Source organism: Myxine glutinosa, chromosome 8 (genome assembly GCF_964187855.1).
Source record: "Myxine glutinosa chromosome 8, kmMyxGlut1.1, whole genome shotgun sequence".
Classification (NCBI taxonomy): domain Eukaryota; kingdom Metazoa; phylum Chordata; class Myxini; order Myxiniformes; family Myxinidae; genus Myxine; species Myxine glutinosa.
In genome coordinates this window covers 12,422,957-12,438,345 of record NC_136268.1, presented here as the reverse complement: position 1 = coordinate 12,438,345, position 15,389 = coordinate 12,422,957, and the positions used below count along the sequence as shown (strand labels likewise).

At 47.6% G+C, this 15,389-nt stretch overlaps 1 protein-coding gene across 1 annotated transcript in view; it reads left to right on the top strand.

The window, feature by feature from the left end:
• Positions 1–2,068: 2,068 nt before the first annotated feature.
• Positions 2,069–15,389, top strand: part of LOC137432198 (septin-2B) — a 29,847-nt gene continuing 16,526 nt past the window's right edge. The window contains 4 exon segments of the mRNA XM_078782941.1: positions 2,069–2,223; positions 13,348–13,644; positions 14,929–15,037; positions 15,151–15,237. Coding sequence (XP_078639067.1) covers positions 13,606–13,644; positions 14,929–15,037; positions 15,151–15,237 — 235 coding nt within the window. The 5' untranslated portion in view covers positions 2,069–2,223; positions 13,348–13,605.

The window sequence follows — 15,389 nt, the reverse complement described above, 5'->3', positions numbered from 1 at the left end:
GAGTGGGTGCAAAGGAAGATATGGAAAGGAAGATATAGAGAGGATGGAAAGGAAGATATAGAGCGGGTGCAAAGGAAGATATAGAGTCGGTGCAAAGGAAGATATGGAAAGGAAGATATAGAGAGGATGGAAAGGAAGATATGGAGAGGATGGAAAGGAAGATATAGAGAGGATGGAAAGGAAGATATAGAGAGGATGGAAAGGAAGATATAGAGCGGGTGCAAAGGAAGATATAGAGCGGGTGCAAAGGAAGATATGGAAAGGAAGATATAGAGAGGATGGAAAGGAAGATATGGAAAGGAAGATATAGAGCGGGTGCAAAGGAAGATATGGAAAGGAAGATATAGAGAGGATGGAAAGGAAGATATGGAAAGGAAGATATAGTGCGGGTGCAAAGGAAGATATGGAAAGGAAGATATAGAGAGGATGGAAAGGAAGATATCGAGCGGGTGCAAAGGAAGATATGGAAAGGAATATATAGAGAGGATGGAAAGGAAGATATGGAAAGGAAGATATAGAGTGGGTGCAAAGGAAGATATGGAAAGGAAGATATAGAGAGGGTGGAAAGGAAGATGTAGAGCGGGTGGAAAGGAAGATATGGAAAGGAAGATATAGAGCGGGTGCAAAGGAAGATATGGAAAGGAAGATATAGAGAGGGTGGAAAGGAAGATATAGAGAGGATGGAAAGGAAGATAATGATGACGGCGCTGATGATGATGGTGCTGATGATGATGATGACGGTGACGATGATGACGGTGACGACGAAGATGATGGTGATGACTGCTGATGATGATGATGGCAGTGCTGATTATGATGATGACGTGGCTGCTGATGATGATGATGATGATGATGGTGATGATAATGATGGTGGTGGTGGTGGTGATGACGACAATGATGCTGATGACAATGATGATGATGACGGTGATGCAGACGACGGTGATGATGATGACGGTGACGACGACGATAATGCTGAAGATGATGGTGATGACTGCTGCTGATGATGATGATGATGGCAGTGCTGATTATGATGATGTGGCTGATGATGACGGGCTGATGATGATGATGATGATGACGAAGACGGGGCTGATGATGATGATAGTGCTGATTATGATGATGATGGGGCTGATGGTGATGATGATGATTTTGACGGGGCTGCTGATGCTGATGGTGATGATGATGATGATGATGATGATGAAGACGACAATGATGATGATGATGATGATGACGACAATGATGATGATGATGATGCTGATTATGATGATGAAGACGACAATGATGATGATGATGATGCTGATTATGATGATGGCAACGACGATGCTGACGACGGCGATGATGCTGATGATTGCATCCTTTTGAGACAAACTTGCATTCTCATACCAATCGTAGTACGTACTTTATAGACGTACATCCAAATTTTCTCAGTCTCTTGTCGTGATGGTTAACAATGTTAAATTAATAATGGATATTTCCTGGATGTAAAAAAACAACCTCTGATTGGTAAAAATCTTGATAAATAAAGTTTGTTAAACACTTTTCAATAGCGAACAGAAAATCATTAAACATCCGGAAGTGATCACTGAGTTTATCACTGGACGTGTTATACACGGTGCATGGAGATTGCTGACAGGACAGAAAAATGGACGACATTCTCCTCCGGGTGAGGTATAATCCGTGCACGAAACTCCAACGGCGCCACCAGGTACACTTGACACATCCGCCATTGAATTCCTTCCGCTAGAATGTGAAACTTCAGCGACGTCCATCGACCGAAAAGTCACGTGATAGCCTGACGTGTATAACGGGCGTTGTCAAGGAGCCGCGGTGCATTGTGGGAATATAATAGGGGATGTAATCAAGATGGCCGCAGGTGAGGCCTGAATCGAACGATGCCTCGGCGTTCGGTTTGTTTGTTTAACGTTTATCCGCTGTTCATTGGATCACCTTTAACCTCCTTCGTTACCTTTCGCGCTTTTCTTTCATTTTCATTCCTTTTGTGTCATTCGTCACGTTCTTGGTGCTGCGGCGGCACCGATGTCGTTTTCATACCGTTTTATTTAAATATGACATTTGATCGTCGTCGTTGAGTAAATATATTTCAAGTTGTTCATGTAATTATTATTTTGGTTCATTCCCGTTGGTCGGTTTGATTGAACAATTACCAGGTGTAACTGTCTTTGTCTCTCTCCTTCTTTTTCATGTTCCACATGAACTGCAGATCAACGTGTGAGTTTGATTCCTTTGCACTTTGACTTTGTAGTATTCATTTTATTAGCGTTCATTTGAAGTCACGTGTCTGTGATTTGAGTTTGAGGAATCGCCCGTCCAGTGCACGATTCCCGTTTAGTTTATTGTGCGTGACGTCATGGCGTGAATAGCGCGTCACTTTGGCCGAGTCTAAATGTTCGTAACGAGCGTCGTCGTCGCGTTAAAAACCGGCGATGGGATCTTTGATCCGTGCCGAGTGTTGTACAGTGTCATGTACTTGTACAGTGTGTTATGTGCTTGTGCAGTGTAGGATATTTTGTACTTGTGCAGTGTGGTATGTTTGTACAGTGTCGTATGTGTTTGTGAAGTGTGGTATGTTTTCTTCAGTGTGGTATGTGCTTGTACAGTGTCATCTGCTTGTAAAGTGTGTTATGTGCTTGTACAGTGTGCTATGTTAGTATGTAGTTGTGTGGTATGTTATGCGCTTGTACAGTGTGGTATGCGCTTGTAAAGTGTGGTATGCGCTTGTAAAGTGTGTTATGTACTTGTGCAGTGTTGTGTGCTTGTACAGTGTGTTATGTGCTTGTACAGTGTGGCATGCGCTTGTGCTGTGGGTTATGTACTTTTACAGTACTTTATGCGCTGGTACAGTTTTATGCGCTTGTGCAGTGTTTTCTGCGCTTGTACAGTGTTTTCTGCGCTTGTACAGTGTGGTATGTGTTTGTGAAGTGTGGTATGTTTTCTTCAGTGTGGTATGTGCTTGTACAGTGTGTCATCTGCTTGTAAAGTGTGTTATGTGCTTGTACAGTGTGCTATGTTAGTATGTAGTTGTGTGGTATGTTATGTGCTTTGCAGTGTTGTATGCGCTTGTACAGTGTGTTATGCACTTGTAAAGTGTGCTATGTACTTGTGCAGTGGTATGTGCTTGTACAGTGTGGTATGTGTTTGTACAGTGTGTATTTGTTTGTACAGTGTCATCTGCTTGTAAAGTGTGTTTTGTAGTTGTGCGGTATGTTATGTGCTTTCCAGTGTTCTCGGCGCTTGTACAGTGTTCTATGCGCTTGTACAGTGTGGTACGCACTTATACAGCGTGGTATGCGCTTGTACAGTGTGGTATGCGTTTGTACGGCGTGGCATGCGCTTGTTCAGTGTGCCCTACGTTTGTACAGTGTGGCCAGCGCTTGTACAGTGTGGCCTGCACTTGTACAGTGTGGCCTGCGCTTGTGCAGTGTGGCCTGCGCTTGTGCAGTGTGGCCTGCGCTTGTGCAGTGTGGCCTGCGCTTGTACAGTGGGCTGTGTGCTTTTACAGTGCTTTGTGTGCTGGTACAGTGTTTTCTGCGCTTGCACAGCTTTCTGCGCGTGTACAGTGTGGTGTGTGTTTGTACAGTGTGGTATGTTCTTGCGCAGTGTGGTATGTGCTTGTACAGTGTGGTATGTGCTTGCGCAGTGTTTGCTTTTTTGCAGTTATGTGCTTGTACAGTGTGTTATGTGCTGGTGCAGTGTATTTTGTGCTTGTACAGTGTGGTATGCTTGTGCAGTGTGGTATGTGCTTGTACAGTGTGTCATCTGCTTGTAAAGTGTGTTTGTAGTTGTGCGGTTATGTGCTTTCCAGTGTTATAGCGCGCTTGTACAGTGTTCTATGCGCTTGTACAGTGTTGTATGCGCTTGTACAGTGTTGTATGCGCTTGTACAGTGGGCCATGCAATTGTACAGCGTTGCACGCGCTTGTACAGTGTGGCCTGCGCTTGTGCAGTGTGTTGTGCACTTGCACAGTGTGCTATGCGCTTGTGCAGTGTGTTATGTACTTGTGCAGTGTGTTATGTACTTGTGCAGTGTGTTATGTACTTGTGCAGTGTGTTATGTTCTTGTACAGTGTGTTATGTTCTTGTACAGTGTGTTATGTTCTTGTGCAGTGTGTTATGTGCTTGGACAGTGTTTTGTGTTTGTACAGTGTGGCATGTTTGTACAGCGTGTTGTGTGCTTTTTCAGTGTGTTGTGTACTGTATAGTGTGTTGTGTACTGGTGCAGTGTGGTATGCGCTTGTGCAGTGTGGTATGCATTTGTACAGTGCTGCGCAGCGCTATGCACTGTACAGTGTGTTGTGTGCTGTACAGTGTTGTGTACTGTACAGTTACGTAATGTTGAAGTGTGTTATGCACTGGTGCAGTGTGGTATGTGCTTGCACAGTGTGTTATGTGCTTGTACAGTGTTTTTTAAAAACCTGTACAGTGTGCTTTGTAATTGTACAGTGCTATTTGTGCTTGTACAGTGCTCTTTGTGCTTCTCCAGCTTGATTTGTGCTTGTGCAGTCTGTTTTGTGATTGTACAGTGTGTTTTGTACCAGTGCAGTGTGTTTTGTGCTTGTGTGTGTGTGTGTGTTGTGCTTCTACCATGTGCTTGCGCTGTGTTTGTACAGTGTTTTTTTTATCCTTGTACAGTGTGTTATGTGCTTGTACAGTGTGGTATGCGCTTGTACTGTGGGTTCTGTACTTTTACAGTAATTTATGCGCTGGCACAGTGTTTTATGCGCTTGTGCAGTGTTTTCTGCGCTTGTACAGTGTGGTATGTTTGTACAGTGTGGTATGTTCCTGTGCAGTGAGGTATGCACTTGTACAGTGTGGTATGTACTTGCACAGTGTTATGTGTTTTTGCAGTGTTATGTGCTTGTACAGTGTGTTATGTGCTTGTACCGTGTGTTATGTGCTTGTACCGTGTGTTATGTGCTTGTACCGTGTGTTATGTGCTTGTACCGTGTGTTGTGCTTGTGCAGTGTATTTTGTGCTTGTACAGTGTGGTATGCACTTGTACGGCGTGGCATGCGCTTGTACAGTGTGGCCTGCACTTGTACAGTGTGGCCTGCGCTTGTACAGTGTGTTGTGCGTTTGTACGGTGTGCTCTGCGCTTGTGCAGTGTGGTATGCGCTTGTGCGGTGTATTATGTACTTGTGCAGTGTGTTATCTGCTTGTACAGTGTGTTATGTGCTTGGACATTGTGTTATGTGCTTGGACAGTATAATACATACTTGGACAGTGTGGTGGGTGTTTGTACAGTGTGGTGGGTGTTTGTACAGTGTGGTGGGTGTTTGTACAGTGTGGTGTGTGTTTGTACAGTGTTCCGTGTGCTTTTTCAGTGTGTTATGTACTGTGCAGTGTGTTGTGTACTGTATAGTGTGTTGTGTAGTGGTGCAGTGTGGTATGCGCTTGTACAGTGTGGTATGCACTTGTACAGTGTAGTAAGTGCTGCACACTGTACAGTGTGTTGTGTGCTGTACAGTGTGTTGCGTATTGTACAGTGCTATGTAATGTTGAAGTGTTATGCACTGGTGCAGTGTGGTATGTGCTTGCACAGTGTGTTATGTGCTTGTAGTGTTTTTTCCCCTGTGCAGTGTGCTTTGTAATTGTACAGTGTGCTTTGTAATCGTACAGTGTTCTTTTTGCTTCTACAGCTTGATTTGTGCTTGTGCAGTCTGTTTTGTGATTGTACAGTGTGTTTTGTGCTTGTGTGTGTGTTGTGCTTCTACCATGTGCTTGTGCTGTGTTTGTACAGTGTTTTTTTTCCTTGTACATTGTGGTTTGTACTTGTACAGTGTGGTTCTTGTACAGTGCTTTTTTGCTTGTTCCGTTTTTTCCTTGTACAGTGTGGCTTGCAATTGTACAGTGTGGCTTGCGCTTGTGCAGTGTGGCTTGCGATTGTACATTGTGGCTTGCGTTTGTACAGTGTGGTTTGTACTTGTGCAGGGTGGTTTGTGCTTGTAAAGTGTTTTTTTTTGTATTTTTTGTATACTGAATCGAGGCTCGTGAAAGAGCTAACATTTATTTCACAAACAAATCAACCAGACAAACAAAATATATTATAAGAGGGAGCGGAAGACAAGATGGGGAGAGAAGGGGAAGCACACAAACATAACATTTGAGAGCAGGGAGATGTGTGGGAGGGAGAGGGTTTGGGGGGAGGAGGCGTGGGAAGGGGAGTGGGGGGTGGGAGAAGTATAAAACACAAGGACACCAAGGACTTCCCGGACAGAAGTTGGTATTTCAAAAACGTGGATTTGGGGTAAAATTAGCGCGGGTAGAAAAGATCAAGGTTTTGGATGGGGGAAGATAAGAGATGGTGGTGAACAGCTGTTTTAAAGACCTGGAGGGTGGAGTGGGATTGAAGAGAGTGAGGGAGTTTGTTCCAGAGGCGGGAGAAAAGAGGAATGAAGGAGTGAAGGTGAGCAGAGAGTCTTGATTTTGGCAGTTTAACCATAAGAGGGTTGCAGGCAGATCTTGTGCAACCTGTAGGAATATTTGGGGGACATAGCCCAGAGAGAGCTGGGGGGGGGGGGCAAGGCCAGAGAGGAGTCGGTAGAAGACGGAAAGACCACCAACCTAACCTGCCTGCGGTGAGTGAGTGAAAGGCCCTTGGAGTTAGCTTCATCGCGGGAGATTCCAATGATTCTGAACGCTTTGGTTTCAACAGCGTGAAGACGAGCTAGGTGTGAGGCAGGAGCACCAGCCCAGAGGGGAGAGCAGTATTCCATTGAGCTGCGGATGAAAGCCTTGTATGTGGTGAGGAGCTCAGGTGTGCCAAGGAAGGACTTCGCGCGACGGAGGATGCCCAGTCGGCGACTGGCTTTGGAGGCCAGATCTGAAATGTGGTTTTCCCAGGAAAGATCATGGCAGATAGTGAGACCCAAAAGCTTGAGTGACAGAACTTCTTGGAGAGGATTATTCAGAAAGTGGATGGGAGGGTTGTCCAGTCGGTCTTTTCGGAGAGACATCGTAAGTGTGTGAGATTTGTCAGGATTGAAAGACATGTTCCACTTGTTTGCCCAGTCTGTGATTTTGTCCAGGTCTGCAGAGAGTGAGGAGGCTGCAGACTGCCGATCTGAGGGATGAGGAATGGAGCGACAGAGAGTAGAGTCATCAGCAAAGAGATAGAGAGGATTTTCAAGAGATCAGAGAGATTGATGAAGACCAGAAAAAGCACAGGGCCCAGAACACTGCCTTGGGGAACTCCAGCCTGAACAGGAAGAGGAGATGAGAGAAACCCATTCAGGGCCACACGTTGACTACGACTAGAGAGGAAGTCCACCAGCCATGCGTGGAGATTTCCATGGATACCAAAGGAGGAGAGTGGTGAGCAGAGCGGGGTGCCAGACCGTATCGAAGGCACGTGATATGTCAAGGGAGATGGCTCTAATTTCCTGTTTGGCATTGAGGACCTCCATCCATTGTTGAGAAAGCAGAAGCAGCATGTCCAGAGTAGAGTGACCAGGTCTGAAACCAAATTGATGATCAGAGATCAAGCCATTGGAGAAGAGGAAAGATTTCATATCCGAAGCAATGATGGATTCCATGACTTTGCTGATAATTGGGAGAAGGCTGATTGGTCTGTAGTTGTTAGGATCTGTTTTTGCACCTTTTTTGTGCAAGGCGGTGATGTTGGCTGATTTCCAAGCAGATGGCAGATGACCTTGAGCAAAAGAGAGGGTGAAGAGAATAGAGAGAGAGAGTGAGTGAAAGAGCGGAAGAACAGGATTTTAGGACCCGTGGGCTGATGCCGTCAGGTCCAGTTGCAGAATCAGAGTCGAGGGTTGACAGAAACTTTTCCACCTTGTCAGGAGGAAAGGACACGGAGTCCAGGAGCAGCTGGGTACGACTGGGTACGGTGGGTACAGAGAGGGATGGGTTTGGGACACAAGATTTAGAGGCAAACACAGAGTTGAGGCATTCGGCTTTTTCACGTGCGGAGTCAGCCGTGTGGCCGTTTGAGGTGAGGGAGGGGATGGAGGGGGAACAAACACCAGAAACAGATTTGACCAGACGCCACCAGGATTTGGAAGAGGGAGACAGATAAGAGAGTTCGGTCTTGAGAACGGAGAGATATTGTTTCCTGGCTCTCCTGAGGGTGGACACGCACTTGATGGTTTGCTCTTGTACACCGTGGTTTACTCTTGTACACCGTGGTTTACTCTTGTACACCGTGGTTTACTCTTGTACACCGTGGTTTACTCTTGTACACCGTGGTTTGCTCTTGTACAACGTGGTTTGCTCTTGTACAACGTGGTTTGCTCTTGTACAACGTGGTTTGCTCTTGTACAACGTGGCGTGCTCTTGTACAGTGTGGCTTGCTCTTGTACAGTGTGGCTTGCTCTTGTACAGTGTGGCTAGCTCTTGCACAGTGTGGCTAGCTCTTGCAGTGTGGCTAGCTCTTGCACAGTGTGGCTAGCTCTTGCACAGTGTGGCTAGCTCTTGCACAGTGTGGCTAGCTCTTGCACAGTGTGGCTAGCTCTTGCACAGTGTGGCTAGCTCTTGCACAGTGTGGCTAGCTCTTGCACAGTGTGGCTAGCTCTTGCACAGTGTGGCTAGCTCTTGCACAGTGTGGCTAGCTCTTGCACAGTGTGGCTAGCTCTTGCACAGTGTGGCTAGCTCTTGCACAGTGTGGCTAGCTCTTGCACAGTGTGGCTAGCTCTTGCACAGTGTGGCTAGCTCTTGCACAGTGTGGCTAGCTCTTGCACAGTGTGGCTAGCTCTTGCACAGTGTGGCTAGCTCTTGCACAGTGTGGCTAGCTCTTGCACAGTGTGGCTAGCTCTTGCACAGTGTGGCTAGCTCTTGCACAGTGTGGCTAGCTCTTGCACAGTGTGGCTAGCTCTTGCACAGTGTGGCTAGCTCTTGCACAGTGTGGCTAGCTCTTGCACAGTGTGGCTAGCTCTTGCACAGTGTGGCTAGCTCTTGCACAGTGTGGCTAGCTCTTGCACAGTGTGGCTAGCTCTTGCACAGTGTGGCTAGCTCTTGCACAGTGTGGCTAGCTCTTGCACAGTGTGGCTAGCTCTTGCACAGTGTGGCTAGCTCTTGCACAGTGTGGCTAGCTCTTGCACAGTGTGGCTAGCTCTTGCACAGTGTGGCTAGCTCTTGCACAGTGTGGCTAGCTCTTGCACAGTGTGGCTAGCTCTTGCACAGTGTGGCTAGCTCTTGCACAGTGTGGCTAGCTCTTGCACAGTGTGGCTAGCTCTTGCACAGTGTGGCTAGCTCTTGCACAGTGTGGCTAGCTCTTGCACAGTGTGGCTAGCTCTTGCACAGTGTGGCTAGCTCTTGCACAGTGTGGCTAGCTCTTGCACAGTGTGGCTAGCTCTTGCACAGTGTGGCTAGCTCTTGCACAGTGTGGCTAGCTCTTGCACAGTGTGGCTAGCTCTTGCACAGTGTGGCTAGCTCTTGCACAGTGTGGCTAGCTCTTGCACAGTGTGGCTAGCTCTTGCACAGTGTGGCTAGCTCTTGCACAGTGTGGCTAGCTCTTGCACAGTGTGGCTAGCTCTTGCACAGTGTGGCTAGCTCTTGCACAGTGTGGCTAGCTCTTGCACAGTGTGGCTAGCTCTTGCACAGTGTGGCTAGCTCTTGCACAGTGTGGCTAGCTCTTGCACAGTGTGGCTAGCTCTTGCACAGTGTGGCTAGCTCTTGCACAGTGTGGCTAGCTCTTGCACAGTGTGGCTAGCTCTTGCACAGTGTGGCTAGCTCTTGCACAGTGTGGCTAGCTCTTGCACAGTGTGGCTAGCTCTTGCACAGTGTGGCTAGCTCTTGCACAGTGTGGCTAGCTCTTGCACAGTGTGGCTAGCTCTTGCACAGTGTGGCTAGCTCTTGCACAGTGTGGCTAGCTCTTGCACAGTGTGGCTAGCTCTTGCACAGTGTGGCTAGCTCTTGCACAGTGTGGCTAGCTCTTGCACAGTGTGGCTAGCTCTTGCACAGTGTGGCTAGCTCTTGCACAGTGTGGCTAGCTCTTGCACAGTGTGGCTAGCTCTTGCACAGTGTGGCTAGCTCTTGCACAGTGTGGCTAGCTCTTGCACAGTGTGGCTAGCTCTTGCACAGTGTGGCTAGCTCTTGCACAGTGTGGCTAGCTCTTGCACAGTGTGGCTAGCTCTTGCACAGTGTGGCTAGCTCTTGCACAGTGTGGCTAGCTCTTGCACAGTGTGGCTAGCTCTTGCACAGTGTGGCTAGCTCTTGCACAGTGTGGCTAGCTCTTGCACAGTGTGGCTAGCTCTTGCACAGTGTGGCTAGCTCTTGCACAGTGTGGCTAGCTCTTGCACAGTGTGGCTAGCTCTTGCACAGTGTGGCTAGCTCTTGCACAGTGTGGCTAGCTCTTGCACAGTGTGGCTAGCTCTTGCACAGTGTGGCTTGCTCGTGTACAGTGTGGCTTGCTCGTGTACAGTGTGGCTTGTTCTGGTACAGCGTGGCGTGCTCTTGTACAGCGTGGCTTGCTCTTGCACAGCGTGGCTAGCTCTTGCACAGCATGGCTAGCTCTTGCACAGCGTGGCGTGCTCTTGCACAGCGTGGCTTGTTCTTGCACAGCGTGGTTTGTGATTGTACAGCGTGGCTTGTTTTGTTCAGCGTGGGTTGTGATTGTTGAGCGTGGTTTGTGCTTGTGCAGCGTGGTTTGTGCTTGTACAGCGTGGTTTGTGCTTGTGTTATGTGCTTCTGCGGTGTGGTTTGTATTTGTACAGTGTTATGTACTTGTACTTGTACAGTTTTATGTACTTGTGCAGTTTTATCTACTTGTCCAGTGTGTTTCGTACTTGTACTTGTACTTGTGCAGTGTGTTTTGTACTTGTACTTGTGCAGTGTGTTTTGTACTTGTACTTGTACTTGTGCAGTGTGTTTTGTACTTGTACTTGTACTTGTGCAGTGTGTTTTGTACTTGTACTTGTACTTGTGCAGTGTGTTTTGTACTTGTACTTGTGCAGTGTGTTTTGTACTTGTACTTGTGCAGTGTGTTTTGTACTTGTGCTTGTGCAGTGTTTTATACTTGTACTTGTGCAGTGTTTTATACTTGTACTTGTGCAGTGTGTTTTGTACTTGTACTTGTGCAGTGTGTTTTGTACTTGTACTTGTGCAGTGTGTTTTGTACTTGTACTTGTGCAGTGTGTTTTGTACTTGTACTTGTGCAGTGTGTTTTGTACTTGTGCAGTGTGTTTTGTACTTGTACTTGCGCAGTGTATTGTGTACTTGCACAGTGTATTGTGTACTTGCACAGTGTATTGTGTACTTGCACAGTGTATTGTGTACTTGCACAGTGTATTGTGTACTTGCACAGTGTATTGTGTACTTGCACAGTGTATTGTGTACTTGCACAGTGTATTGTGTACTTGCACAGTGTATTGTGTACTTGCCCAGTGTGTTTTGTACTTGTACAGTGTTTGTACTTGTACAGTGTTTGTACTTGTACAGTGTGTTTTGTACCTGTGCTTGTACAGTGTGTTTTGTACTTGTGCTTGTACAGTGTGTTTTGTACTTGTACTTGTACAGTATATTATGTACTTGTACAGTGTTTTGTACTTGTGCATTGTGTTTTGTACTTGTACATGAGCTGTCTGTTCCTTTGTACATGTAATCGAAATGCTTCTCCGAATTGATCCATTCGCCATAGGCGTGGTGGTGGTGGTGGTGGTGGTGGTGGTGGTGATGATGATGATGATGATGATGATGATGATGATGATGATGATGATGATGATGATGATGATGATGATGATGATGATGATGATGATGATGATGATGATGATGATGATGATGATGATGATGATGATGATGATGATGATGATGATGATGATTGTTTCTGCGATTGTGAACCAAAGCGGTTGTTACATCTTTGGAAGCATATCGCGGGTGTTGTTCACTTATTGTGGTTTATACCTTTATAACTGTTATTGTCATGAAGAATAGTATTCAGAGTGCGTTTTCATAACTTCACATTGAAATGCACATCGGTCGAGGCTCGCTCAAGATCCAGGGAGGAGGTGAGAGACCAATGGAGTCAAGGTGACCAGGTGGGGGAGGAGCACAGGTGAAGGACAGTCGTGCTCGCCACAAGAAGTCAGACTTGGTTAATGCTGACTTTGTCTGAAGGGTTCAAGATTTTCATCCCTCAGATCGGCAGTCTGCAGCCTCCTCACTCTCTGCAGACCTGGACAAAATCACAAACTGGTCAAACAAGTGGAACATGTCTTTCAATCCTGACAAATCTCACACTCTCACTTTGTCTCTCCGAAAAGACCGTCTGGGCAACCCTCCCATCAACTTTCTGAATAATCCTCTTCAAGAAGTTCTGTCGCTCAAGCTTTTGGGTCTCACTATCTGCCATGATCTTTCAAGGGAAAACCACATTTCCAAGCTGGCCTCCAAAGCCAGTCGCCGACTGGGCATCCTCCGTCGTGCGAAGTCCTTCCTTGGCACACCTGAGCTCCTCACCACATACAAAGCTTTTGTCCGCAGCTCAATGGAGTACTGCTCTCCCCTCTGGGCTGGTGCTCCTGCCTCACACCTAGCTCGGCTTCATGCTGTTGAAACCAAAGCGTTCAGAATCATTGGAATCTCCCGCGATGAAGCTATCTCTGAGGGCCTTTCACTCACTCACCGCAGGCAGGTAGGTGGTCTTTGTCTTCTACCGACTCCTGTCCGGCCTAGCTCCCCCAGCTCTCTCTGTGCTCTGTCCTCCAAATAATCCTTCTCGATGCACAAGATCTGCCAGCAACCCTCTTCTGGTGTAACAGTGAAAATCTCGGCTCTCTGCTCACCTTCACTCCTTCATTCCCCTTTTTTCCCGCCTCTGGAATAAACTCCCCCACTCCCTTCAATCCCACTCCTCCCTCCAGGTCTTTAAAACAGCTGTTTACTACCATCTCTTATCTTCCTCCCCCCCCCCAATCCAAAACCTTGATCTTTTTTACCCCCGCTAATTTCACCCCAAATCCACGTTTTTCAAACCGCTTTCTTTCCTGAAAGCCCCTTGTAATGCCCATCTTGTTTTTCCCGTGTACCCCTACCCAGCCGTCTCCCTTCCACAGATCTGCTGATGTCCCTGTTCTTCTCTACTGTTGTGGTGCTTCCCCCTCTCCCTCTTGTGTCCCGCTCCCTTTGTTACATGTTTTATGTGTTGGCTCTTCACGAGCCTCGACTTGCGGTTTGTTTTTCTCCCGGTGATCTTTTGGGGGAGGGGGGAGGGGAGAGGGTAGGATAGAATTGTGGGGGGTGGGTGGGGCAGGTAGTGGGGGAATATTTTTGTTTGACAGGTGACCGTGCTTTGCCATTTTGATATTCAACCCAAACTTGGACCCAGCCGTCCCATTAATTATTTTACCCCCCCCCCCCCTCCTCCTCCCACCCTTGTCAACAGAATTATCGTCGTCGTTTTGATGGGGGTCCTGGTGTACTCCGACGCGAGGGAGCTTTCGTTAACCAACCGGTAGACGGTGGACAAAGCCAGGGTCAAAGGTCGGAGGTGACGGTCGTGCCGAGATCTGAGAACACGGGGACCACAAGGTCTGAATTTGCACTTGGACAGAGGTTAGAGGTTAGCTTTGGGCGACCGGAAAGTGCCGGGTCTCAGCGTGCCGAAGTCCCGACTCCTTCCTCCGTGTCTCTGGCCACCGCCATGGCACAGCAAGCGGCCCCGTTGTCGGACAAACTGAAGGTGGGTTGTCATGGCGACCGTGTGTGTTGTGATGGAGCCGTGTGCACATTACATCGACAAAGAAATCCGAGTTTTGTTCACTTTCCACACCTGTACTATTCCGACCTTCTCTTCTCGGCTCTATTTTCTTCTCCCAGTGCTGGACTAGTCGAGTCCAATCATGGTGGTGCTCACTTTTATAACGTCGCCATTTTTATGTTCCTGTTTCACTTGGTGGAATGCATTATTTAATTTGTCACATTGTGGAGCAGCAGCCATCGCCACAGATTCCTTGTGGGAGTCTCGCTCTGAACGACACTTGGTTTCATGATTCCCGTCAGTCATGTGACCGATAAACTTTGTGGTTCCCTGTGGCTTCATAATGTTCGCTAGTTTAACACGTTTACGTGGGTGAAGGTCGAACAACTCCCCTACCCTCCTCCCACCCCACCTCCCCGTGGCTTCACCTCCTCTCCTCCTCAAACGTTCGTTGTTAATGAAGGCTCACTCGAGGTTCTCACATCGTTTGGCTTGTATCTCATTCGGCGTTTGGTGTATTCTTGGTTTCCTAAGGGGATTTGAAATTCCGCTTGGTGAGCGTGGAGCTTTGCACGTACGAAGGCAGCTGGTCATTATGGAGGGGCTTAGCCTGGTTAAGCCTGGTGTGGGCTTAGCGGTTAGGGTGCCGGCTTGGGATCCTAGGGTCCTGGGTTCGAATCCCGGTCGATCGCTGAATTAACGCCAGGGGGGTTGACTCGGCCCGTCATCCTTCCGAGGTCGGCAAATTGAGTACCAGCTTCCTGGGATGAATGATCACGGTGTGTACCCCGGTTTAGAATAGGTACACCGTATCCCTGCGCGTCGTAAGAGCGTGACCAAGGGTTGGCGTCAGGAAGGGCATCCGGCCATAAAAACATTGCCTCAAACAGGGAACCGTGATTGTCATGGGGCCCTCAAGGCTAACCCCCGCTCTTTTTTTTTTTTTTTCAAGGCTAACCCCCGCTCTTAAACCCCCGCTCTAGCGGGGAAAATGGCCTTAAAACGATCATTCATTTGGAAAATGTTTCACATTCTTCTCCTCTTCAACCTTCTCCCTTTTCCATCTTTCCTCGACTCGTTATTCACCCGGTCACCTTTTGTTTTGTAATCGCTGTGGATGTGCACGAAGGTTGTTGTGTGTGCTGATTTGAATCTTTGGTCAATGTTTACTGTAAAGAAGTACTTTTTAAAATTTGAGTTCCTGCCATTTGAACGTCTCTTGCCACCTCACACCCCACCACGTCGTCCTCCCGTTCCCTTCTTCAGGGTGGAGTTCAGGAGGGAAGTGGAAGTTACGTTGGTTTTGCAAACCTTCCGAATCAGGTCCATCGGAAATCTGTCAAAAAGGGGTTCGAATTTACTCTGATGGTTGTTGGTGGGTTTTCTATTAAACTTTTCATTACGCTCCTTGTGGTTCCTCGTCCCGATACCCGCGCTGTCCCTATGCGTGCATTTCCTTCCAGTTTATTTCCTTCTGTCCCCATTCAGGAGAGTCTGGCCTGGGTAAGTCGACCCTCATCAACAGCCTTTTCCTGACCGACCTCTACCCAGAGAGACTTGTCCCTGGAGCTGCCGGTATGCGTCTGACATCATTTCCCCACCTTCCCTTCCCTTCCCTTCCCTTCCCTTCTTCAACATGAATGAATGAATGATTAGAGCAATAAAAGCAAACAAAGATAAATAAATAAAAATCCCCGTTCCGTGTTTTTTCCGTTTCCCTTCCTCCC